The sequence below is a fragment of the Panthera leo genome, chromosome A3, assembly GCF_018350215.1.
Source record: "Panthera leo isolate Ple1 chromosome A3, P.leo_Ple1_pat1.1, whole genome shotgun sequence".
NCBI classification, from domain to species: Eukaryota; Metazoa; Chordata; class Mammalia; order Carnivora; family Felidae; genus Panthera; species Panthera leo.
The window spans coordinates 61970363-61997083 of NC_056681.1; the positions used below are offsets into that span (position 1 = coordinate 61970363).

General features: G+C 42.8%; 1 protein-coding gene across 1 annotated transcript in view; it reads left to right on the plus strand.

Annotated features, from left to right (window-relative positions):
* TMEM131 (transmembrane protein 131) overlaps positions 1 to 26721 on the plus strand; it is a 237656-nt gene that overhangs the window by 206547 nt on the left and 4388 nt on the right. The window contains exons 32-36 of the mRNA XM_042932060.1: positions 11020 to 11195; positions 15554 to 15681; positions 21867 to 21991; positions 22195 to 22344; positions 26272 to 26437. Of these exons, the coding sequence (XP_042787994.1) occupies positions 11020 to 11195; positions 15554 to 15681; positions 21867 to 21991; positions 22195 to 22344; positions 26272 to 26437 (745 nt within the window). The remainder of the gene's footprint in view (positions 1 to 11019; positions 11196 to 15553; positions 15682 to 21866; positions 21992 to 22194; positions 22345 to 26271; positions 26438 to 26721) is intronic.

Here is a 26721-nt window from a genome sequence, read left to right on the forward strand (position 1 = left end):
AACACCCTGTTCCCCCTACCCCTCCCCAGTATCTCAAACAAAAAGTCTCCCTTGTAATGAGTTTATGTAATTTCTAGCTTTTGGAGACTGCTCAAAGTGACTTACCTTCAAATAAATACAATCTTCCTAGATCTTGCCTAAATTGTAGGCCGTCCAACCGTTTCCCTAGTCATTCCTCCGTCCACTGCTCCTCATGGAAGGTGGCACCCAGAAATGCCCTCTGTTCACAGCAGGGCAGTCATTAGACTCTATACTTGTGTGGTTTCTTCCCCTGCAGTATGTTAAGTCCTAAAGGCTGGACAGAGGCTGTTGCTGGATTGAGGTTTAAAACCTGAGGAAGCTCTGAACCTGGTGCAGGCACTTCTCAGTATCTCCGTTAACTGAAGAAATGGAATCTGCAGCCACGCTCATTGCTGGCTTTGGTAGAGTGAAGGGCAGCTTTATCTAGGGTGGGGAGATGCAGAGTGGTACAGGGTCATGAGGCCAGTCTCTATCATAAGGCAGGCCCAGAGATTAAATCATGGCTCTGCCCCTTACCGACTGTGTGACTGTGAAATTAGTTCTCTGGACCCCCATTTGTTATCTTTAAAGTGGAGAGGATAGCTGCTACCTGCATCATGTCTGGGGTGTAGCTCCTGCTATGACTGTTACTAGGGAAGGAAATGGTGCTCATCGTCTTCAGCCTGATGAGTTGAAGAGCGCTGTGGAACACCCCAGCAGCAGTGTCTACTTGGAACTTAGTCTTAAGGGTGAGAAATGGGACAAACAGAGGGCTAGAGACAGGGCCCTGAGGGCAGGGCCAGCAAGGAGAAGGCCAGCAGACAGTGCGACAGAAAGCAAGTAGAAGATGTGGTTGGCATATCCCAACAAGGCCAGAAGTAAAGGGAGAACAGAGCTCTACAGAGCCTGGCAGCTTGACCTTGACCTTGGCAAGATAGTTTCAGTGAAGTGATAGGACTAGAAACCAGGTTACTGTGGCATACAGAGTACTTTTCACATCAGACTGTTAACAGTGGCCACTTCTGTTTATTGTCAATTTCCCAACTTAAATTTAACTGAAGTATTTGCAAACATTGTACACAAAACGAATAGCTTTTAGAATGTAGCGTTTTTACTCTTGTAGTAATTATTTATATTAGATTGGTTAGAACACTAATGTTACGTGAAATTTCTCACCCCAAGTTACATCTAAAATGTTTACCTCAACTTGAAGCAGATTAGTCAGATGTTGACAACTAATCCTAATGGTATGCCTTGTTTGAATTGCTGAAGTTGCAGTAACGGTAAGATATGATGATAGTACCTACATCACCAGAGGTTCTGGGACTTCTGAATTGGTGTATAGCTGCAGGGGTTGGCATTCAGCCTTTGAGAGGGTTAAGCTGAGACTGAATACAGATAATTTGGTCAAATTCTGAGGCTGAGGTTGAACATCAGTGTATCCTTAGTAAAAAGCTCACTATTGGGCATTGTTGTAGAAATGGAATGTTGATTACTAAAGACAAGGAAGAATTAGGTTTTAGCTCATCTTTTTATGTGTTTAGTCAAATGTCTTGTGATGGCAGTGGTATTGAAGTGGGAAAAGATTACACTGAACAAAAAAAGATCTGAGCAGTTATATTAAAATGAAAAACATAATTCTGATCCCTTGGTTGATTTTTTTTAATAGGCCGTCTAGAACTGCACATGCCACTAAGCCGTGTGTGTTGATTTGCATTAAATAAAATGAAAACTGTAATTCCTTAGTTGCATTAGCCACATTTCAAATGCTCAACAGTCACATGTGGCCATTACAAAATAAGGCATTTCCAGAATTGCAAAAAGTTCTAGTGGACAGCACTGTGTCTAGAGTGACAGTGAAAAAAGTAACATCCTGTTAATGTTTTGATTATAATATACTTAAATATGAAGAAAGCTTTTTATATTGTTTATACTTCTGTAGTTTTTTCCTTGAAATGACAGGCTGCCTATCCCTTAGAGATACGAGGAAGTTCAGAACACAGGTGTTGAATGATGTTTGAAACCCACATCCTGCCATTCTGCATTGTTTTCACATGTATCTGAAGCACAGCATTTTCTCTGGTTTATACTTTTAGAACTTTAATTTTCTTTTCATCCTTTTTTTTTTTAATTCAAAGTTAGGGTGTATTTGATAAACTCAAATAAAAAGAACCCATTTTCTGATTACTAAACTGAAAAAAAAAAAAACAGTGGCCACTTAGTGCTTTGGGGGCAAGTAAGTGAAAGGGGGTATTTACTCTTTAATCTTTGGTTTCCGTGGTCTTTAACTTTTAATCAAAACAAAAGGGATGAATATATCTTTTGGTAGTATTTTTAATGAAAAAAAAGCGGGGGGGAACATGGTGCTTGGAAATATCTATGGGTCAAGGACAAAAAACCAGTAGAGCTGAGAGTGATGGTGTTGGTCACCATTAATGCTCCAGGCGTGATTGTGCAAGCATTGTGCACCCTGGTGATTGGCATTGCTGTGACCCTGTGTCTCCAGTTAGGAAACCCAATCCAGAAAGAAAGGTTGCAGGAGGCAAATATGTTAGCCAGACCCAGGCCCAATTCTGAGTCGACAGCTTACAACCCCACTGCACTGCCGCCTCCAAAAAAGAAGAGAAGCAGGTGCCCAAGGAGGTGGGTTGTGGGGGAGACCCAGTCCAGTAGATTATAAAAGAAGGGACACTCCTCATTCCACAGATACATGGATGTGGATGAATGGGTTAGAGATGAAGAGGCAGAACGGGGACGTCAGGGGAGCTTCTGTTTGAACTGAAGTAACAGCTGCTGGGACTGAGGGGAGAAGCGGTAGGGTAGAAACAATATAGAGACCGTTTGGACATTTCTGTGGACTGGGAGTCCGTGGTACATGAGAGCTGGATGTACGGAGCAGCCCTTCGGGTAACACTTGGACCCAGCTGAGGCTTGCAGTGGCACTCCCTCAAACTTTTGCCCTTCTTCTCAATCTACACTGCAGCCCAGGGGTGAGGCACCAAAGCTGGGTAGTTGGATTACAGTACTGTCGGAGTTCTGCAGGGCAGGGGTGGCAGAAAGACCCAGGGTTGTTGGCAGGAGAGGCATATGCCAGACTTGGAGGCATGGAACTTGGAGGATAGAGAAGGACCTCACGCTAGAAGGAGCTCCACAGACAGGGAGAACATGGGCAGTCAAGGGACGGGAGATCCAACACATCCAACTGCAGGGATGGCAGCAGCACAGGAGTGGTGGGAGACTGTGCTCTGGAAGTGAGGCCTGACACTATAGGGCTTCAGAGGAAATGCAGTTTTTTGGCAGTAACAGGTTCTTAGGTGCAGCATTGGGAATGGGGTGTGGAAGCACAGTGGAAATAAAGCCCATTGGCAACAGTGAGGCCACAGAGCTACAAGTCTGCCGCCTTTGACACAACTCTGGAAGCCTCACATATTTGGGAGTTCCGATTCGGGGAAAGGTATGCAGTGCATATACCATGTGATTCATATGACTCTAAAAAGTAACATCAGTTAAAAAAAAAAAAAAGTAACATTAGTTCAGCTTAAATTGTACCACCAGAGTTTAAGCAACTGGTTTCGTTTCTAAATGAGTTAGGGAGAAAAACCTCTGAGAGCTTTTTGGATTTCAGAGGTACTGATGAGAGATTATTGACCTGACCCATACAAGGCCTGGGGCCCAGACGATGAGAGATTGAGGGTCAGAGGAAGTCGGTGAGGCTGGTGCCAGGGTCCTCAGTGAAGACTGGGAGACATTCAGGGCACGATGTTGAGGCCAGACAGTGTGTAAGAATGTAATGTGTATGCAGTTGTCATAAATGGAGTAAATCCAACCTGATTTGCCCAATACAGGTGGAGAAGTGGATCCAAGTGAGCCGAGAGATGGGCTAGTATTGGCACAAGGGGAGTAGTATTGGTAGTAGTTGCTACCCAAAGTTGTGGTCCAGAGACCAGCAATAGTGACATCACCTGGGGGCCTTTGGAAATGTAGAATTGTGGGCCCCAACCCAGACTGCTGAATCAGACTCCACATTCAGCAAGGCCCACAGGTGATTGGGATAACTGTGTGAACCCAGTAGTGAAGGTAACCAGTGAATGTCCTTGGGAGGTGGGCACCTGTCCCTCTAGTGGTCCTTGGGCAGACGAGGAGTTGCCCTTAAAGGGAGTGAAGAGAAATGTCTAGACAGGACAGAAGCTGTCTTCTCCTGACATCAAGTTGTAGTTGAGTGTGCTTTTGTAATATCTGTGATATTTGATTTCTAGAATAAACAAATCCAAAATTGAGTGTAATAATTTTATGAAAACCCTATGTAATTTAATCCTGGATACTATTAAGTTTTGGTGGTGCAGTTTTTTCCTAGTCCTGGGTACCTTATTGGTTCTGCTTACCCCCACAAATGGTATATAAGACCTTATAAAGGTACAAGAAAAGCTAGAATAAAAAGAGTATGTTCCCACAGACTCATTATTAATTCCTTCCCTGGGTTAGAAGTAAAATTATTTCACTTAATAGGAATTCTTTTCTAACTTATATTGAGTTAAACAAGTATCTTTACAATCTAAGCACAGAGTTTAATCAGACAAAATATGATTACTGTAAAATTTTTTTTTAGTTTTTAATGTTTATTCTTGAGGGAGAAAGACAGGGTGCGAGTGAGGGAGGGGCAGAAAGAGAGGGAGTCATCGAATCCAAAGCAGGCTCTAGGCTCTGAGCTGTCAGCACAGAGCCTGACACTGGGCTCAAACTCATGAATCACGAGATCATGACCTGAGTGCAAGTCAGACGCTCAACTGACTGAGCCACCCAGGCACCCTTGATTACTGTAAAAATTTGAAAACTATTTGCTTTAGCTTAAAGAATTCCTGAAGAGTTTTCTTCATATGCATCTTTTGGTATGTTTTAGTTTATCATACTCGTATAAAGGTATTATTTCTGAACAAATAGGGAGAAATAAATTTGCATGACCAATACTGACCCAAGTAAATTGCATGTGGGTCTGTTTATTGGCCTCATTTAGACCATTTCAGCAGCCAAAACGTGAGGAGGCAAATTCATGCCAGAATTGGTGGTTCTCTAGAGATTCTAGTCAGGTGTTGCAATTGACATTACATGGCCTGCCTTGGGTCCCCTGCTGCCAGGGACTGCACATATTCAGAAAAACCATTGGCTGGTAATTGAAACTTTACTGAAGTGGTTCTTTTGGGTAGAAGTTAAATGATTTAAGTGGAAGAGAGACAGCCAAAGCAGCTTGCCCAAACTAGTTGATTGCAAATTCATTTATTCACTAGTGTCCTTAGTAGAGGACATATTCTTTAAATTTATATTCATACTTTTCCTACTTAAACTAATTGGAAGTGGTTTAAATTATTAAAGCACGTGTAAAACAGTGAATAAAAGACGAAAAGGAGTTTTTGATGTTTTATGTGTTTGTTTTTAATTATGGTCCTTTCTCATCAGAAACCTAGAACAAACTTAGTTGTTACCATCAAGTGTTAAATTGAGCAGCACATTTCTTGGCAGCTATGGCCAGACATTGTTATGTAGTTCTCATGCAGGAAAAGGAAGCCTAAGAATTCACCTGAAAAAAAAAACAGACTTTGCTGGCATTGAATTCCTGCTTGAATCTGAGGACACTGAATAACAGAGTGGGCATTTTGCCTTGATTAGAGAGAATATGGGAATGTTCTTCACGTTCACATTGTCTTGACCTTATAACATTAAATCCTAGCTCCTCTCCTACATCACGCCTCTTAGATGTACGCCCAGCCTCACCCACGCACACAGCACTTGTGGTGACTACAGCATGTATGTAGTCAGCTCAAATTTGGATTATTTGATGAGGCTCATAGCTTCACTGCTCAGTAAGGATGCTAGATCTGTAAGATGCAGGTGGTACTCTGTCACAGATATGTAGCAGCCCGCCTTATGTTCCCATACACACAGCCCAGCCCTGAGGGACCCTGCAGATAGGGACAAATGGTTTTGGTCAATGAAGAGTTTTGTATCCACTCAGTCATTAGAAAAAATATACTCCCTCAGGCTTTAAAGCAATGAAGAAAGTGTTTCATTTTGACCATTTTTATGAGCAGGCATGGCAACCAGCAACTGCATACAACTTAGCAGTCCAATATCACAGCCCGGATACAGGCATGCTCCTCTTCTGCACTTCGCTTTACTGCACCTCGCACGTAACTGTGTCTCTTACGGCTGTGGCGGTCCTGCCTTTAGTATCCTTCTAACAGCGCTTGCTCACTTCATGTCTCTGGGTCACATTTTGGTAATCCTCACAATACATCACAACTTTTCCTTATTAAATTTGTTGTAGTGATCCATAATCAATGATTACAACTCACTGAAAGCTCAGATGATGGTGGTTAGCATGTTTTAGACATAATGTATTTTTTAATTAAGGTATGTACCTTTTTTTTAGATATAATGTTATTGCACACTTAATAGACTACAGTATATTATAAAGAGAACTTTATTTTTATTATTTATTTTGAGAGAGAGAGAGAGCACAAGCAGGCGAGGGGCAGAGAGAGAGAGAATCCCAAGCAGGCTCTGCGTTGTCAGGGCAGAGCCCGATGCGGGCTTGATCTCATGAACCGTGAGATCATGACCTGAGTCAAAATCAAGAGTTGGATACTTAACCAGCTGAGCCACCCAGATGCCCCTGAAGATAACTTTCATATGCACTAGGAAACCAAAAAATTGACTCACTTATTGTGGTGGTTTGGAACCAAACCTGCAGTAACTCCGAGGTATGCCTGTATTAATACCAATACAGTCAAGATACAGGACATTTACATCACCATGTGATCCCTTTTGTGTCCTTTTCTAGCCACAGCCACTTCCCTCCCACTCCTGTCCCTTCCTTAACCCCTGGCAACCATTAACCTCCATTTTATAATACATCATTTCAAGAATGTTGTATAGGGGCACTTGGGTGGGTGAATTGGTTAAGCGTCCAACTTTGGTTCGGGTCATGATTTCACGGTTTGTGAGTTCGAGCCCAATGTCAGGCTCTGTGCTGACAGCAAAGAGCCTGGAGCCTGTTTCGGATTCTGTGTCTTCTCTCTCTCTCTCTCTCTCCCCCTCCCCTGCTCCTGCTATGTCTCTCTCTTTCTCTCAAAAATAAATTTTACACAAACATTAAAAATTTTTAAAAAAGATTGTTGTATAAATGGAATCATACAGTTTGCCACGAAGACTGACTTTGGATTCAAACCTGGATTCAAATTCTACTCATAGAGTGAGATGGGATCAGCTTCCGGACTTGGGGTGGCAAGTCTCAGAGCAGGTCACACTGTAAGTGTATTTCAGGATTTAGAAAGGCACAAACCAACTTGTACAGGTTGGCAGACCCTGGCCAAGCACTTGCTAGGTGCTGGGCACCATGCAAGGCACTGAAGATAGATCAGTAAGGCTGGTCGCTGCCCTGCAAGTGTTTAAACTGTATGAGGAATGACAATGCCGAGGGGGCATATGTTGACCAAGTAGGTCATGGACACATGCTCAATCTAGAGTCTGCTTGGTGATGGTGGGAGTGGGCAGACAGAGGGTGAGTGGCCTCAGGGACATTTCACCCAGACGGTGGTGTGAAGTCTGAGGAACCTGTCGCTCATGTTAGGTCTATCAGCCACTGCTGGTAACACTGGGTTTTTCTAAGCTGCTTTTCCCTTCAGTTTGTATTGTCTTTACTTGGATGGGTTAGTTTTTATATAGATTATACACCAGTTAAGGTGTGGTTTCCTTAAGGCAGGTGATATCCTGTGTCCTCCACTGTGTATTGAGGTAACAATTTTTCTTGGAGAGGGCAGTTTCCCTGTGACTTCTGATTCCCGCTTGCCAGTCCCCTCTTGGCAAAATGTTTGAGACTCCCCTTTCCCAAAGCCCAGTCTTTCCACTGGGAACCAGTCCCTAAGGAAGGGAATAAACCCTTGAGAACAAGCTTGACTGAGAAGTCAGCTTCTTCCCTCACCCCACCAAGTGGCAAGAGGAAGACAGAGGCCACCCCAGTGTGTGCAGCCTTGCAGGGCACATAGGCCCATCATCAGGCTGATCCAGTCAGAATTATTTCTAGTCCTTTGATGACAACATGTTCTCTCCCCTCCCACCAACATTTGAATTTGGGAACAGAAGCAGCAGAGGAAATCACACAGGACAGTGAAGCAGCTGCTAGCCTAGGCCGTAGGACTGATACAGTGGTGATTGTGTTGATACCATTGACTACTGATTCTCAGCCTAGTTACACGCTAGAGTCACTACAGGAGCTTTTTAAAAATTTACCCATGCCAGGTCCCACACAGAACTGCTTAATCAGAAACTCAGTGTGGAGCCCCAACAAAGCAACATCTCTTAAAAACTGAGAACAAACTGAGGGTTGATGGGGGGTGGGAGGGAGGGGAGGGTGGGTGATGGGTATTGAGGAGGGCACCTGTTGGGATGAGCACTGGGTGTTGTATGGAAACCAATTTGACAATAAATTTCATATTAAAAAAAAAAAAGCACCCCAGATTAGTCTAAATTACAGCAGATTAAGTATGATTGTTACAGACTGAGAACCCAAAAGATGTTTTTTAGGATATTTAACTCAGTTTGGGCATTTTAGATTTGAATTGTTTATGTCAAATTAATTAAAGTGAGCCCCTGGGGGGACTATAAAGGAGAAAGAAGTTCCAAGGGCATATCTCCAGGGAACATCAGCAAAGATGAAGCCAGCAAAAAAGTTGCCAAAAGAATCCCAGTACCAGAAAAGGATAATACTGTGACGTATGGCGGGGCGGGGAGGGAGATGGGATATTCTAGTGTCCAAACAGGTCTTGTAGAAGAGGAGTGCTAGAGGTCATTGGTATTGACAGCTAAGGAGTTATTGATAACCTTTTCAAAATGCCATTCATTAAGGCGTTGGGGACAAGTGCAAGTGCAGCATATTAAGAAATTAATAAAAGATGGGGATTTGGAGGTAAAAAGTGTAAACTAGTCTTTTGTGAGATAAGCTTTTTTTTTTTTTTTACCCAAGTTTTCAGTTTAACTCTTGGTTTGTTAAGTGTTTCTTTTTCTCCTTTGTGTATCCATGTCGTCAGTATTTGAGTCCACCTTTAAAAAATGTATCACTTCTAACACTTTCCTATTTATTAAGCTAGTTTCAGGTTATTGTAAATACGATTATTTATATAGGTAGTGCCTCTCACACAGTGAACCTAAGCATGACAAAATTGTATAATTGCAGGTGAGAAATTCATTGCATGGGGGATTGATCTCTATCGTGTGGGGAAGTTTGAAGGGCTTTCAACATGAACTGTTGAACTCAGAATCTGAGAAATCCAGGGGCTCCTGGGGCCAGAGTAGGACCGGCTCCTTCCCTTCTGCCATGGCAGAGAGGAGCCGCAGCCAGTCAGGATGGATCAGAGGCTGTAAATAAACCAACTGGCCGATCTTCTGCTAAAACAAAGGCTTCTCAATTTTTGAGACTTAATGTCCCAGTTATGGTTTCAAATATAATACCCCCTGGAATCAGTGTGAAAGTAAACGACAAAATGACATTCCTAAAAATCAGAGCTTTACCTATTCTTTTTCTAGAGCAGGCTCAGCAAAAGTTTACTGGAAAGGGCCAGACAATAAATATGTGAGGCTTGATGTGCCACAAACTGCCTTCTGTCATATATTCTTGTTCCTTTTTCCAATCACTTAAAAAAGTAAGAATCACTCCCACCTCACAAGCTATACAAAACAGGCTGCAGGCCAGATTTCATCCAGGGGCCGTGGTTTGCTATCCCCTGTTCTAGATGCCAAAGTTTGAGTTTCTGACAATTAACAGTGGCCATGAAATGTTGGGATTTAAATAACTCGTATTAAGCTACCATTATCAGAGTAATGTATTTTTAATTGGCATATATAGAATGGGTTAAACTGTGGCTTATGTGGCTTCTGCAGCTTTACCCTGCCTGCCCACCCAGGTGACTCCACAGGTGTTGGAATCCGGGGATTTCTCTGCAGCTGTCTGATGCAGCTAGAATGTAAGCTCTGTGAAGGCAGGGATTATGTTGTTGGTGCTGGTGCTGTACTCAGGACATGGAATGCTGCTTGGGAAATAGTGGCACTCAAATATACTGTGGCTTCTTGTTTGTCTTGGGAGCATCCACATCTTTTAAAAAGACTAGGCTTTCTAAATTTTTTTAATGTTTATTTATTTTAGAAAGAGAGACAGAGCATGAGCAGGGGAGGGGCAGAGAGAGGGAGACACAGAATCTGAAGCAGTCTCCAGGCTCTGTGCTGACAACTCAGAGGCTGACATGGGGCTCAAACCCATGAACTGTGAGATACAAACTGTGAGCCAAAGTCAGACACTCAACCAACTGAGCCACGCAGACTCCAATAAAAATACTAGGCTTTCTATAGCTCTGTTTCATTCTGTCCATATAGAACATTCCGTGATGTTTATGTGCCAGGCACTGCTCTGAGGGCTTTATGAATTCCTCATTACAACCCTGTGAGGTGTTGTCTCTCCCAGCTTACAGATGGGAGGCCAAGATCACACAGCTTGTTAGGGAGAGCCAGGATTTGGACTCAGCCATCATGGTTCTGTCTCCGAGCCTCTTCTATCCCTTGGGTGATCTACATGGGCATCACCTTCAGGCTTCCATCTCCAAACAGGCTTGAAAGGATCTCTGGTTTTCACTTCTGTGACTTTTCAAAGCTGCATCGCCCTGTGGAGTATAAAAAGAATATTCTAAGACAGACATAAACTGGTTAAAACTACTGAGTTTGCCAAAAGTCATTGAACTCTATACTTAAAATGGGTTTATCTTACTGTACATAAATTAATTATGCCTCAGTAAAATTGACTTTCACCAAAATTCTAATCAAAAAGCCAAACATGATTTGGAAAGCTGTAATTAGAGAAGAAAGAAACCTTTATTAATGAGAAAAAGAATCCAGCCTCTTGGAGAAAAGTTATAATGGCTATGTTTTCTGAGCTATTTAAAAACCAAGAAGTTATTTTATTTTGACTTTCACCCCCAGGGAAAGGAAAACCTCTTCAGCGCAAGGTGAAACCACCTAAGAAGCAAGAGGAAAAGGAGAAGAAGGGAAAGGGAAAGCCACAGGAAGATGAGCTGAAAGACTCCTTGGCTGATGACGACAGCTCCTCCACCACCACAGAGACCTCCAACCCAGACACAGAGCCTCTCCTCAAGGAGGTATGACGGGCTCCCCCAAACAAACGATGGAAGGAGGTGTCTCATAGATTGGGTTTTTTAATATAGAATGAACCTTTTCTCTTTAACATATGTACATGTTCTGAGGATTCCTTCTCAGCGTGCACAGGCAGGCCTAAGCCACTGTCTTGCAGGAAGGAGTCACAACCCCCGAATGGAGGTCTTCATTTCCCCCAGGCAAGAACATCTGCAAGCATGTTGATAAAGTAAAATAATTAGAAATTGGAAACCCTGCTTGAAAGATAGGGACTATCTAGAATAGTAACTACCCTGGCTCATGCAATTTGTTTCAAATTTTAAGTATCAAAAGAGGATGAGAAAGAACTAGACCACTTTAATTATATTGGATTTCTCCTGTCTTATCACAGCTGGTACAGCAGGCTTCGGGAGCAGCTCACTCCTCCTGCCAGGAGGGCAGTGACTGTCCTGGAGTGGAAGGTGGCCTCAGGGAAGACCCAAGGCTTTAGTGGTCACCCAGAACTGGCCAGCTCAGCAGACATCAACACATCAAGAAAGCTTCCCTATAGCCCAGAGTCCTCAGCAATCAGGGTAGTCACCAGTGTCAAATAATACTGCAAAAGTCTGGTACTTAGTGGTGTTAGGTAAATGGAAGGTAAGGTTACTATTGTGAATGGGTCTGAGACTGAGTTATAGGTGCTTTGTAGAAAAGCGAGGGCATAATTCTATTTTGGCATTTTTATTTTTAGATAACTATATTTCAAATTTAATATGATCCTAATATAGCCTTTAATACTCCAGGCCCAAATTCCTTTTTCAGTTTTAATCTAGTAACCTAAGGAATCATTTCTTAAAGACATCTAACAGTGTCATCTGCATATATTAATTTTTTAAATGAAATTTATATGTGACTTATTTTTCTTGTCAACTCCCTTCCCCTTTGCATCCTTCACATTTGGTGTGGTGCTCTGTATGCCCTCAGTACAGTCCATAGCATTGGATTCTGTACTGGGTTGTATATCCTTTCTAACAGATTCCTTCAGAAATGCAGAATGCCATCTACTCATCTTTGAGTGCAATCCCAACAGTTTTGATGATACAAACAAGCATTTGGAAAGCATTTTCAGCACAGGCTTTCTTCACAACTTTTCCTCACTTCCTTTCTTGCCTTTCCAGCTTTTCTCCTAACACTTCTCTCCAGCTGACCCTGTCTGCCGCCATTCTGTGTGCACCCACTGGCATAATTCTCTCTGTTGTTCGTTTCCTCCTGCTTCTCCTGTCTCCTCCCTGCCATTTGCTTCTTGCAGACACAGCACAGAATCCTCCATGCGGCCTTCATGCCTGCTGTCCTGCTCCCTTCTGATCAGCTTTTATTCCTCCTCCTCAGTACTCTTGCATATAATTTATGTGCTTTTACTACTTTGTGACTGGTGTGTTTTCCAGTTGTGTGTGTTTCCTTCCTAACTAGATGACAGACTTGACAAATCACTTTCCCATAGATGTCTTTTCCATCCTTTTTCTACCCTTTCATTCAAAAAGTAGGGATTGGGTGGACTATTACACAGTCGTTTAAACGGGATGAGCGTTTGCCATTTGCAACAGCATAGACGAGGGGTGTTAGGCTAGGTGAAGTAAGTCAGACTGAGAAAGACAAATACCACATGCTTTCACACATATGTGGAATCTAAAAAACAAAACAGATGGATAAACAAACAAGAAGCAGAATCAGACCCACAAATAAGGAGAACTGGCAGTTGCCAGAGGGGAGGGGGTGGAGGGATGGGCAAAATGGGTGAAGAGAAGTGGGAGTTACAGGTTTCCAGTTATGGAATGAATAAGTCACAGGGGTGAAAGGCACAGCTTAGGAAATATAGTCAATGATAATGTATAGTCAATGATATTGTGATATTTCTGACAGGTGGTAGCTACACTTGTGGTGAGCACAGCATAACAGCTAGAGATGCTGAATCACTATGTTGTACACTTGAAATGTATGTAACATTTGTGTCAGCTATCTGCAAAATCTTTTTTAATGCAAATTAAAATTTAAAAAAATTACGTACCTGACCACCCAAGTGCCAGACCTTATGTCTGGGAAACAACAGAGGACAAAAAGACCATGTTCTTGTCCTCAAAGAGCTCATGGTCTACAAAGTCCTTTATGAGTCAACTGGTCAAGAAATAATTCTTGAATAATTCAGAATAGTCTTTTTTTTTTCAATATATGAAATTTATTGTCAAATTGGTTTCCATACAACACCCAGTGCTCATCCCAAAAGGTGCCCTCCTCAATACCCATCACCCACCCTCCCCTCCCTCCCACCCCCCATCAACCCTCAGTTTGTTCTCAGTGTTTAAGAGTCTCTTATGCTTTGGCTCTCTCCCACTCTAACCTCTTTTTTTTTTTTTTTCCTTCCCCTCCTCCATGGGTTTCTGTTAAGTTTCTCAGGATCCACATAAGAGTGAAACCATATGGTATCTGTCTTTCTCTGTATGGCTTATTTCACTTAGCATCACACTCTCCAGTTCCATCCACGTTGCTACAAAGGGCCATATTTCATTCTTTCTCATTGCCATGTAGTACTCCATTGTGTATATAAACCACAATTTCTTTATCCATTCATCAGTTGATGGACATTTAGGCTGTTTCCATAATTTGGCTATTGTTGAGAGTGCTGCTATAAACATTGGGGTACAAGTGCCCCTATGTATCAGTACTCCTGTATCCCTTGGGTAAATTCCTAGCAGTGTTATTGCTGGGTCATAGGGTAGGTCTATTTTTAATTTTCTGAGGAACCTCCACACTGCTTTCCAGAGTGGCTGCACCAATTTGCATTCCCACCAACAGTGCAAGAGGGTTCCCGTTTCTCCACATCCTCTCCAGCATCTATAGTCTCCTGATTTGTTCATTTTGGCCACTCTGACTGGCGTGAGGTGATATCTGAGTGTGGTTTTGATTTGTATTTCCCTGATAAGGAGCGACGTTGAGCATCTTTTCATGTGCCTGTTGGCCATCCAGATGTCTTCCATCCGGATGGCCAACAGAATAGTCTTAAAAGGTGTGGGGACAGGAGGGTGTTTTAGCCCTTTTCCTGATTATTTACTCTTGACACTTAAATAGATTGACCTGGTGTGACCTGTTAAAACCCAGGTTGCCTTAATAACCATGAACTCTGAAGCTGGGTAGCTTCTAATATACCTTTATGCTTGTAATTCCTCCCACACCCACAGCTGTGCTCGTTTGCTGAGTCTGTCCTTCCCCTGTCTGTCCCCTGATTAGCCTCAGTGCTTCCTTGCACACAGTACTGCTCAAACTGTGTGTGATGAAGAACCAGGGTGTTTTTTATTTCCCATGTGTCATCTAGATGGTCCTACTATACACAAGTAGTACACACCCACGCCAAATGCAACTCCCCAGAGAGTTCCTTAATACCTGAATGGATCCTTGCCCTGTTTGGGAGACAAGTCCACTGGTCTCATGCTTGGATGCCACAACTGTCGAATTACTATAAAAATGCATATGTGTGGTTTCTGTACTTACATAGTAGTCAGGGGCCAGAAACCTCAGTGGGCAGACTGGAAAATAGTACGGCTTTAAGGTGCAGCTTGGGTGTGTCCTTCTCAGCACAGGCTCCACACTCAAGCCAGGCAAGACAGCCCTTCTGTGCTCCAGTCATAGCCAGTGAACATTTCTACACGAAGGTACAAGTTCATCTCCAGCTGTCATGTGTGTCCCCCCCCCCCCACTAGACTTGGGGAAAGGGCCTGGGCCCCCTTGGTAACCCCATTGCCTAGCACCAAGTGGCTGACCGGTAAATGTTTGTTGAGTAAGTGAATGAATAACTAAGCTTCTTCTTGTTGGTGGTGAATGGTTAGCATTAAACCCGCCATAACACTTTCACGGCCATATTGTCACTCATGGACACTTAGTGAACAGGTGCGAACACTTACTACTTGCCGGTGCTGTTTTCTTGCCCTGGGTTTTACTTGTGCTCAGGATTTAGGAGCATTTCCAGAGTGTGTAACTTTATACTGTATTCCAAGTTGAATTTTCTTATTTTAAAAAAAAAAAAAAAAAAAAAAAGCAAGGTTTGCTCCCCAGTACTTAAAAATAAGAAGCCACCAATTTGCTGCTACCACTGCACCCACCCCAGACAGAGTAGGAGTATAAATAAAATAACATTCTTTATAATTCAGACTCACCAAAGCATAATTATAATAAGTCAGAGGCTAAAAAAATTGAGAGAACCATAATAAAGATAGAAAGGAGGTGGTTGTTTTTATACATACGTGTTGTATCTGGTCTGTCTTTGGTTTTGTGTCTCTACCTTCATATAGACTTATTAATCCTTCTCAGCAGCTAAGTGTACATTTTTTTACAGGATACAGAAAAGCAAAAGGGAAAACAAGCCATGCCTGAAAAACATGAAAATGAAATGTCTCAAGTGAAGCAAAAAAGCAAAAAACTCTTAAATGTTAAGAAAGAAATCCCAACAGATGTGAAACCCAGGTAAGAAAAATGAATGAGTGCAGAGAACTAAGATATATATAAGAAGTTACTGGTGAAATCCAGGTAATGTTTTTGTGGTTGGTCAGTTTTTATGGAGTTTTTTGCAACAAAAGCCATGTACTGCATCATGTTCCTCTTGGGTTTTTTTTCTAATGCTTAATGTTGACTGGGGACCACATGCTTCTGATGTCAGACATGTAAAAGGCAGAGTTAATGACTTGTTATGAAAGTTTAGGTTGGTAATTTGCTCCCAGGCAGAGAGCCATTTCACTTCTGTACAAAGGCGACCTTGATAATTCAGCCACAGGTATGAGCCTAACTTTTCTCAAAAAGAGCTCTGAATCTGTTTACTAACCCACCACTACAGTTGGGTTCTAGGATTCTTTGCCACAAAACTTGGAAGAATTTGTTCTTACCTTAATGCTCAGGACAGTTATCACCTATCAGACAAGTCTAAGATGAATTGAGTAAGAAATAACTCAATTCCAGTCACCATGGAGCAGGATTCTGGTAAGCCCCACAGGGAAGACTTGCTGCAGAATCTTTCTGCAAGTAAATGAAGGAGTTGAACTGTTAGGTTATTAATTAAGCCTACTTCATACTTTCGTTAAACCTTAGATCTACCTAATAAGCTAATTTTAGTTTTAGTATTGTTAATGCCCTTCATAGTTCATCATATAAAATGGCCATCTGCATGGAGGCTGATATTTACCTTTTGTGTTAAGTGAGCATCAACCTAGGAAGTTGAAAGAATTGGGTATAAGTTAATAAAGGAAGACACTGTTATCATGAGAACTGGCCTTAGTTTTTGTGGAAGGTCTATTCTAACTTTGATTCGGCGAACAATATGTGAGCTTTCCAGAAGCACCAATAGACTAGACTCTCTACCTAGGTAATAAATATAGCTTAACTCAGGCACGGGCATTCTGTTCTGTAGAACTAATACCTAATAAGAAATTAAGTGTCAGGGTGCCTGGGTGGCTCAGTCGGTCAAAGGTTCAACTCTTGATCTCAGATCAGGTCTCAATTTTCAGGGTCATGAGTTCAAGCCCTGCGTTGTGCTCTACACTGGACATGAACCCTACTAAGAAATTAGGTGTTACCCTAGTGAAATGTAACCTTTAACCTAAATTTATGAAATAATACAGCATATGGCAGTCATTCATTATTAGTGGAGTATTCGTACCTAAAATTCACTCTTACATGCACATTGTTATTTGAGTGATTCGATCCCACAGTGTGATGAGAACCAATCTGACCCAGCTAGCAGCAATGTCAAGGGGCGTAGTGGTTGACACACTTGGATCTCTCCTGAGAGAAATCATCCTGAGGCACTAATTAGTGCTAATATTCTGGCACTCCAGGAAAGGAATAATACCTTAGTGACCAGAACTATTCTTCTAGGCCTATTTCATGCTTAGGTGATTGATCAGATATTTCTAGATAAATAGGGCTAAAAAATACAAATTATGAAAAACCCTAGTTTTCATGGGGCTCTTGCAAGAATAGACAATCTGGCTATGATTCATATCACAAATTTAAAAACCAAGCTTCTAAGAATTATCATAAAAAATTCCATAGGTGACTTTGTCAGATCTGCATGATTAGCCTTGATGCCTGAGCTGTCAGACATAATTTTTAAAAAAGATAGTGTTTGTTAATTCTTACGTTCATCCCTCTTCCACTGACTTGTGTTACATTCTGATTTTTTACTAAAAATTGGCCATTAACTGGATTTCCATAGCAAAACCATTCCACAGGTTACTTTGACCCATTCTGCACTGTTTTAGCCTTGATGCCTGAGCTCAGAGGCATAGTATTTTTTATACATGTACATGTTCATTTTTACCCTCATCCCTTTTCTGCTGACGTCTGTTGTATTCTGATTTTTTTATAGAATAAGTTGACCATTAGCAAATTTGATTTTGAAAAGGCTTCACTTGAATACCACTAGCTTTGTAAGGATTTCAAGTTCTCTGGTAAACGAAAAGCTACAGTATCCCCTTCTCCACCACCTAGTCAAGGGACAGTTACAGGGATAACTCATGTTCTCTTGATATATAGTCAAGAGAAACATCGTTACCAGCAAGACAGTTTAAGCAGTGTTCTCTGAATTGTCTTTTTACCTTGTCATTTGTAACTGGAGAAATCCGTATGCAGCCTTACTCTTCTAATCTCCTTAATCTAATCTCTTTAAACTCACCAGTCTTGTTTTGTGTTTTCCCAAACACGGGGATAAAAGTATTAGGAGTCAGAATTAATTGGTACATCACTCAAATATGGAATTAAACAGACTGTTTTTTTTAATAACCAGAAAGGTGGCCTCTCTGAATAGAGCCATTCCCTGTCTACAGTGAGTTATGACAAGCCTTGCTCTGTGGCTCAGGTAAAATCACTGCCAGTTCTAAGTGATACCCAAAACTCCTGTCACCTCAGAAGTGCTGTCAATGTGTTACTCTGTGGTTCCACATATCTGAAGGGTATAGATGCACTCTGAAAAAGGGGTATCATTAATAAGGCATTTGTGTATTGTCACCTTTTAGAAGCTTTATCTGATTAGGAATAAATGTTTATTCTATATATCAGTTAGCCAAAACACTGATATTTTAATATTAATGAAATCTGTGGGCTTAGCTTGCATTTGCTTTCTGAAAAATTAGTCTTTAAATATTATCAATATTATTGGAATATTATGTTATCTCTAAGCCAGAAGGCCCCAATCCTGAAATGTTGAAGAATTTGGGGGGTTTAGTTGTTTGTTTTTTTAAGTTTGTTTTGTTTTTGTTTTTTTTTTTTTGAAAGCGAGAGAGAGAGCAAGCAAGCAGGGGAGGGGCAGAGAGAGAGGGAGACAGAATCCCAAGCAGGCTCTATGTTGTTGTCAGCACAGAGCCCAATGTGGGCTCTCAAAAAGACTGTGGCTCAGTCTTACAAACCGTGATGACCTGAGCCAAAATCAAGAGTTGGATGCTTAACTGACTGAGCCACCCAGGTGCCCTGAAGAATTCGTTTTCGTATAAATAGGTAGTGATAAAGCCAGAGCAGTGCCTCAGTCATGGTTTCTGCTGGTGCAGCCACATCCTACCATACTCGCATAAATTCACTTCACAAAATCATTTCCTGGGAGTGTGGAGCATGGTGTCACAGTGGTAGAGACCCGGTCAATCCATTTTGGCCAGCTTTGACACCGCAGAAGGAAGTGGACCTGTAGACCTCCAGAAAGCTGTATTTTAGGTCCAAGATGCCAGGGAATTAGAGTTCACTCTAAGACACTAAAAGGACTTCTGTGGTATCAGGCCTGGTTTAGAACAGCAGTTTATCCATTGATCTTTCTGTTCTCTGGTTGTCTGTCAACATTTTACATGTTTACGTGACTTAAATGTAATCTAAAATAAGTGGGGAAAGTCTTCATAGAATAACTGTACTCTCTAATCATCTGCTCAGACAGCACACTCTGCTCAGGGCCACAGGCACCACCTTTCACACCCTGGCCTCCAGACCCATGAGCACTGGGAAAGCCCTACCCTTTCCCTCAGCAATCTGCCTCTCCACTTCCCCCAGACAGGGGCATGTACTGTGTATTACATGAGCAAAAATGAGGCCTGGCATCTGAACCACCTTATGGTTTTTCCCTTTTAGAAAGATCATTTAAATTAAGTAGGCTCTTACCTATTTTATTCCAAAGCCTTCAAAAAGGTTTCTTGATAGAGATCATCTAGCTTAATTTAGGAAAGTATGAATCAGCGAAAATAAAATAGTTGTTTGGCACCGTTTTTCTTAAAAACCAACTAATTTTACAGCGACACAGAGTTACATTTTGTATAAATAGCCCCCACTCCCATACTTATAAATGACTTCCTTAAAAATAACTTCCACACACCCACCTCTGCCACCACCACCACCAGAGTGCTGGATGTCTGTTTCATGGGAGCCTTTGTGTTTTTTTTAAGATGTTGTTTTTAAATAACTGTCAGTAGGGGAAGGACTTAGAAGATTCATAGAACTGTACATTAATAATCTTGCCCGTAAATAGTGTATTTTTTCATGTCGGTTTGTTATCCTGCCAAAAATTCTACATAATTTGGGTTAACTGAGCCCTTTGGATTTTTGGTTAGCTCATTTACTAATTCTAAACGTAATACCCATTTATTATAGAAAATTTGTAGGGGCACCTGGGTGGCTCAGTCACTTAAGTGTCCAACTGTTGATTTCTGCTCAGGTCATGTTCTCAAGTTTCATGGGTTCAAGCCCCACATTTGAGCTCCATGCTCTTAGCGCACAGCCTGCTTGGGATTCTCTCCTACTCCCTCTGCCCCTCCCCTGCTCACTGGTACACACACTCACTCTCTCAAAAATAAATAAAACTTTTTTCAAAAAAAATTTTGTGAGGGGCATCTGGGTGGCTCAGTCAGTTAAGTGTCTGACTTCAACTCAGGTCATGATCTCATGGTTCATGAGTTCGAACCCCACATCGGGCTCTGCACTGACAGCTCAGAGCCCGGACCCTGCTTTGGATTCTGTGTCTCCCTCTCTCTGCCCCTCCTCCGCTCACACTCTGTCTCTGTCTCTCAAAAATAAATAAACTTTTTAAAAAAAAAATTGTGTGAAATATGGAGAAACGAAAGAAAGAAAATGACCTTTGCCTTACATCCATATAAATATTTGTAAATAGCCTCTGTTAAACTGTATTTATATTATTAATAATATTTACGTATTATTTTATCTGGAAGGTTTGAACCTTTCTGCCCTTTGAAATCAGGTGTGAATTAGTATAATGGGGTGTCCCTGTCCCAGGACCTAGCAGAAATTGGCTGCCTTCCAGAAGTGAGAAGTTGGCGTAGCAACGGAAGGAAGATGATGTGGTGCATAAAGAAATAAAAGAATCTGATGCAGGGGTGGGGGAGGCCACAGTGGGGTGTTGGGGTCACACACCTGAAGGTTGGGGACAGGACAGGAAGTACACTAAGGTGGAAAATGCCAGAGATACACCCATTTTAGAACATCTAAATCAGCCAGTAAACTTTGTCGGATTTTTAATGAAAAGCAAGCTATCAGCTCAGCCTTGAACTGACAGTTTTCTGACCATCACCAGGAGCATGATGGAGATCACTGATGATTTTTGGAAGAATTCTCATAAGGGGCCACTGGGTTCTCTAAGCTGTGTCTCAGCCTTCACTAGAAAATGCCCTTCTTGGACTTGTTAGCTTAACTCCTGTCAGAGGCCTTCCCAAGCCTACAACTTGATCTTGGTGGACATTACAGAAGCAACTTGGTAAAGAATGTCCTTATGGCCCAGATAGTTACACTGCTCACGCTGCTACCTTATATGTGTCACCTACCCATTTGTCCTAGAGATTGCTTCTCTGCCAACAAATTTTAATGTTTTCTTCATCAGGCTGTGGAAACTTAAAATAGCTCATCATGCCTGCCATTCTGCCTTGTTGGACAGGAAGTTCAGAGCCAGTTCTATTTATATATGTTTATTATGTTAAGCTTACCTCTAAATCTTTTAGAACACATGTACACTCTAAATAAATAAAAATAATATTTAAATTTTTGCCCAGGGTTAACCTTGAGTTCCAAGAATAAAGAAGAAAATTCATCTCACCCTACTCACCCTAGACCTTAGGCAAGTAGTTCAGTCCTGCTATTCTGCAGTGAGTTAGTGGATTTTCATAGGCAACCCAGGAACTTAGCCCTGGTTCATTTCGTGGTTTCTATGAGAAAAAAATGTGTTTAAAGTTTGGGATAGCAGGTGCCTTGACGTTTTAAGTCTGAGACCTTTCAGAGGCTCCACATTCTAGAATCTCACTAGTAGTCTAGATGCTGGGAGAGACTCATTCACAAGCAAAATAACTGTGGTTAGCAACCCCGAAAATGGCAAGTTTGTGCTAAAGGCTTTGTACCCATTATGTGAGGTGGGTGCTGTGACCCATTACAGATTTTCAGATAATGGACTTCAGTTTGTCAGCACTCAGAATAGCAAAGGATAAATCTGTAAGTGTCTCCTGAACAGTCTTAGGAATGTTTGGAAAGCAGCCAGTGCTAAGTTAAGATCATGACTACATAGTGCCTAAGGAAGCTAGATTAGAAAATGCAATGGAAATTGTAGCGTGATCAGTAACTTCTACTCTTTGCTGTAAAACAAAGGCATAAATTTGAATTTTCCATCCATAACTGTCTTTCAGTTCTTTAGAGCTCTCCTATACTCCCCCACTGGAAAGTAAACAACGCAGAAATCTCCCAACCAAGATTCCTCTTCCAACTGCATTGACAAGTGGATCCAAATCACGAAATTCCCAGAAAACAAAAGGTATTTTCATTTGAGTAATATATTTTCATAATTCATTGTATTAGTAATTATTAGTTGCGAGGTGCCAGTAATCGATTAGTAGTTTTCAGTGCTTTAAAAGGCTAGGGTGGTGTTCTCGTCCTCATTAGAAGGTTCGTTGAAACAGATCTGAAAGAAAGGAATTATTTTCCATTAATGGTTTTTTTTCCCTGGTTTTTTTGCAGGTACAAATAAGTTAGTGGATAACAGGCCACCTGCCCTAGCAAAATTCCTCCCAAATAGTCAAGAACTAGGCAACACCAGTAGCTCAGAGGGTGAAAAAGACTCTCCACCACCGGAATGGGATTCTGTGCCAGTTCACAAACCCGGCAGCTGTAAGTATGGAGATTTGGAAACCATGGTGCCCCACCCTGGGCAGGAAAACTCCACAGGGCATATTGTGTTAAAAGGAGGCCTGGCCTCTGTGGTCTGCTAGAGCCCACTTGTACCAGCCAGCAAAAGCCCATTGTTCAATAGTCTGCCAGTTGTGAAACTGTCATAGCTTGTTTGGCTGTGGTAGGAGTATTTACGCCAGAGAAACCGACAGACAATTCACATTAGGACTCTTTTTTTCAGAGCTGGTAGACCACACCACTTCCCAGTGTAGAAAATGGGAAGATCTGGCTGGAGCAGTGAATCATCCAAAGAAATACTATTTTATGAAATCATTCACTCAGCAGTATCTTCTCTGACTAGTTCCTCATACGTTTACAGTGTAATCATTTTTGTAAAAATTCAGTCTTCTTTCAACTTTACCCACATCTTTTCCATATGTTTATGGAAAACATAACACATTCCTGTGTGAAGGTTTCACTATTTTTCTCACTAGCTTCTTGACCTTGTTCGTCCGATTTGGCCTGCAGTAAATCATGACAGTAGCACAGGCTACTAAAAAGAGAGGCCCTTGCCCTGGATACTTAGGACCCAAAATAGAAGACAACAGAGACAAACCCAGGGAGGAGCCTAATTATAAGGATTTGGGGTCAAGAGAGGACCAGCCTGAGGACTGATCATCTACATTCACCACAGTGTTAGAACTCACACTTGGCCAGTTTGTGCCAAAGGGAAAATTAGGGTTGAACAACAGGATTGTTTGGGGTGAAGGGACATTTAAATGAATAGTGGGTGACTGAAGCCCTCAAAGTTGAATGAGATCAAAGAACTTGGAAATCCAGGTGCCATGTACATTAAGCGTGGCGTCCTTCACATTTTCACTTACATAGATACGCAATGGAAAGAGACGCTTTCTGTGTTAAAACCTGTAGCCCCCTATTTGCCATGAGATTTCCTGGCACTTTTTAGTGCTGTTTTTTGCCTGGGATGAGATATAAACCTAAATCCCTGGTCATTCAAGAGATCTCACACGAGTCTCTCTGTAGTCCTTGCATCCAGGCTGAATGCTTTTTGCTCCTTAGATTCCCCTCTGAGGTTTCAGCTAGACACCAGTCCTAGGCTTATAGTTTGTGACTTGGGTAGTTCTGCATTAAACAGACCTTACCTCCACCACAGAGGGAGGTTTCCAGCACTGGGAATACAACATCCCTGAGGAGCCAGTTCCATGGGGTTGTCTGTAGCCCAGTAAAGTAAACATAAACTCTGCTAGTGTGAGTAACAACACATGATGTGGTAAAGAGGGCCATCACCGGACACAGCCTTCAAGACAAGATCACTGGCTGTGACGGTGTTGTCACCAAAGTGGCACCTGATGAACATGCTGGCATCACTCCTTTGGGACAGAGGAGAGAAGGATGACCAGATCCAACCCAGTGGGAGTTTGGCTCCACACCTCAGGAGGGAAGAAATGCGAGAAATGCTAGACAAATGGTCTGGAGAAGAAAATGTTTGGAAAGCACAGTTCTTTGGGCACAGTTTTTGGAAAGCACAGTTCTGTTTCCTCCCCAGGCCCATCCACGAAGGCTGAGAGAGCCCAGTGCCTCAGAGCAGAGCTCACTGTCATACAGCTAGATGGTTTGCCACTGGAAAAAGTGTATACTTGCTCCAAGGCCCACAACTGCATAATTATTTTGTTTTTTCAGTCAATGAATACCTTACGTTGATCCCACATCCTGTAACCTCTCTGTTCTCACCACCAGCCTACTAGAAAGTTCTCGCAGGGCTCCACTATATACACAATATTGCTATATGAAACCAGTAAGAATCAGTCCAGTAAACTTCCTCCACCCCTGCTTTCTCAGTCTTTTTTACCCTTCTCCACCCTTCTCTGGCTGAGACTGCTAGCCTCCAAGCCCTCTTAGCAGTGCCTCATTTCCTAGGGTTCCCAGCAGATTAAAGCATTTTCCACTCAGGGCTGTGCAAGCCTGCTCTTCGCTGGGAATCCATGTGTAGAGATCTTTCTACCCCAAGTAGCACCCCTTATAGCGTGGTGCCCTGTACCCATAGGAGATGCTGAGAAAATTCTCCTGGAATAATTTCGTGGTTTAAACAGACAGCATATCCAAGGGGTTATTAAAAGGCAAATAGCCACAGAGGAAATATATTGAGTCAAAAAGCTCTCTTAATTGCCCATGCCCTGTGCTATTTTTGGCCACCCCTTACCTTCCCCCATCTTCCCTTCCTACATCAAGCATTATTCCATAAGATGTTTTTCTGACTTTTCTTCTCCTGTTTCGTTCTGACATTTAGTAAGTGCTTCCGCAGCTACTGGGCCCAGTAAAACACATCCCACTAAAGGAGAGCTGCCAAGGGATGCACCACACGCTGCCCCCCCACCCCCACCAGGACAGGCACCTGGGGCGAGCGAGCACACCCGAGGCGGAGTGTGGCCCGTTCCAGCGTGGGCAGTTCCCAGCTCACTTCGGGGGGTGGGGGGCGGGGAGGGGGCGTGGGGTCAGAGAGAAGGTGTCCTACAAGGAGTGGCTAGGGAAGGGTCAGGACAGTTGTACAGATAATGGCCCTACAATATAGAGGTGATATCAGACAGACACTATGTTAGGGGCTTTTGAGGCAGGCAGAAAGGTGGAGAGCTTTGAGCAGGGCCCATATAGGAGATAGCATTTGAGACGGGCCCTGAGCATGGACATCGAGTCAGCAGACAACAGAGCATGTGAGGATTATCCACATAACCATGGGTGAAAGTTGGTGGGGTGGAGACAAGGACAGTGTGTGACGTGCCAGCACCACTGAGGAAAGTCAGAATTCTTGGGGTAGTTCACAAGGTGGCACTGAAGATGGGGAGTGAATGGATACCTTGGGCTTCAAGAAGTGTGCTTAGCATGGCAACACCATAACGGATGCCTTGACACAGCCAAGGAACATGCGGTTTTATCCAGGCCCCGAGCCCTTGGGGTTTAGGGGAACCACTGGTGCAGGAGAGAATCACAAGGGAAGTTGAACCACTGTGTTGAGCAGGCTTCTGTTCTGGAAGTGAGATGAAACAGACCCTTCACAGAAAATAGGAGTAGAGCAAACTGTCCTCACTGTGGGCAGGGCTTGCACAGGGCGTGAAGGGCAATCAGGAGGGGATGAGGTGGAAATGCACCAACCTGGACAGAGCTGTGTTGGGCAGGGATGGAAAACGAGGAGGACAAGGCAGGGCAGCCTTGCACACCAGGAGCCCATGGAGACTGTTTCGCGGTAGCTGGAGCAGGATGCCACCATGCTGCACACGGTGGACGTGCAAGACGATACCATTTGCTGAACGAAGTTCTATGTATTTGCTTTTAGTGAGAGCAGGATAGGTTTTTCACAACAGAAGTTTTTTCTGTTTTAAACAAATTTTTTAAGATTTTCAAACAGCTGTGTACACATTACCCTAAAGGGCAGCAGGACTCCTGTTAGCTCATATCCTTGAAAAATGGACTGGGGGCGGCCACACACCAGGCCTGCCAGCAGAGTGCAGGGTAGCATCATGGAATAGAACTCAAGGATGTTTTGCAGGTGTGAGCCTGGGTGGAAGCACAGAGACTCTTTCAGGGCCAGTCACTGGCTCTCCCTGCGCATGCCTGAAGGACATGGGAAAGCCACCTTCCCAGCCTGAGGTGGGAGAAGCTGTCCAGGAGGGTCCTGCAGAGCACAGAGAGGATGGGGCGTGCAGGTGATTCTCGGGAAGTCTCCTACTGCAGAGAGAGACACGACTTCCCTCTTTCCTTTCAGACCTTTAAACAGAACACATGTAAAAGCTTTACTTTTTTTTCTTTGTAGATGCACTTGAGTTCTGCATTGTATCAGAACCTCAAAAGTAACTAATTTTGAAGAGTAAAAATCAAAACACATTAACGAGACCTTTTATTTTTCATTTCCAGCTACCGATAGTCTTTATAAACTTTCTCTGCAAACCCTCAATGCAGACATTTTCTTAAAACAACGCCAGACCTCACCGACACCTGCCTCTCCTTCTCCCCCCGCCGCCCCCTGCCCGTTTGCAGCCCGGGGCAGCTACAGCAGCATCGTCAACAGCAGCTCCAACAGGTGGGTCCCTGGCTCCGCCACTCTTCAGATAACTTAAGTTCTGCAGGTGCTCGCCCCCTTCAAGTGGAAATGCTTAGTGGCCACAGCCTGCTGTCCTGTCCTGCCTCTCACATCTGTGCTGTTCAGTGTTCTGCCCTTGCCCAGGGTCAGTGCTCCCATGTCTATGCCAGACTCCAGTCGTCAGCTTTCATCACCCAGGAACCAACAGGTTCATCATTTAACTTAGAATTACATTATAATTCTAGAGTCAGTAAGCATCCTGAGTATTAAATGAAGATCTACAG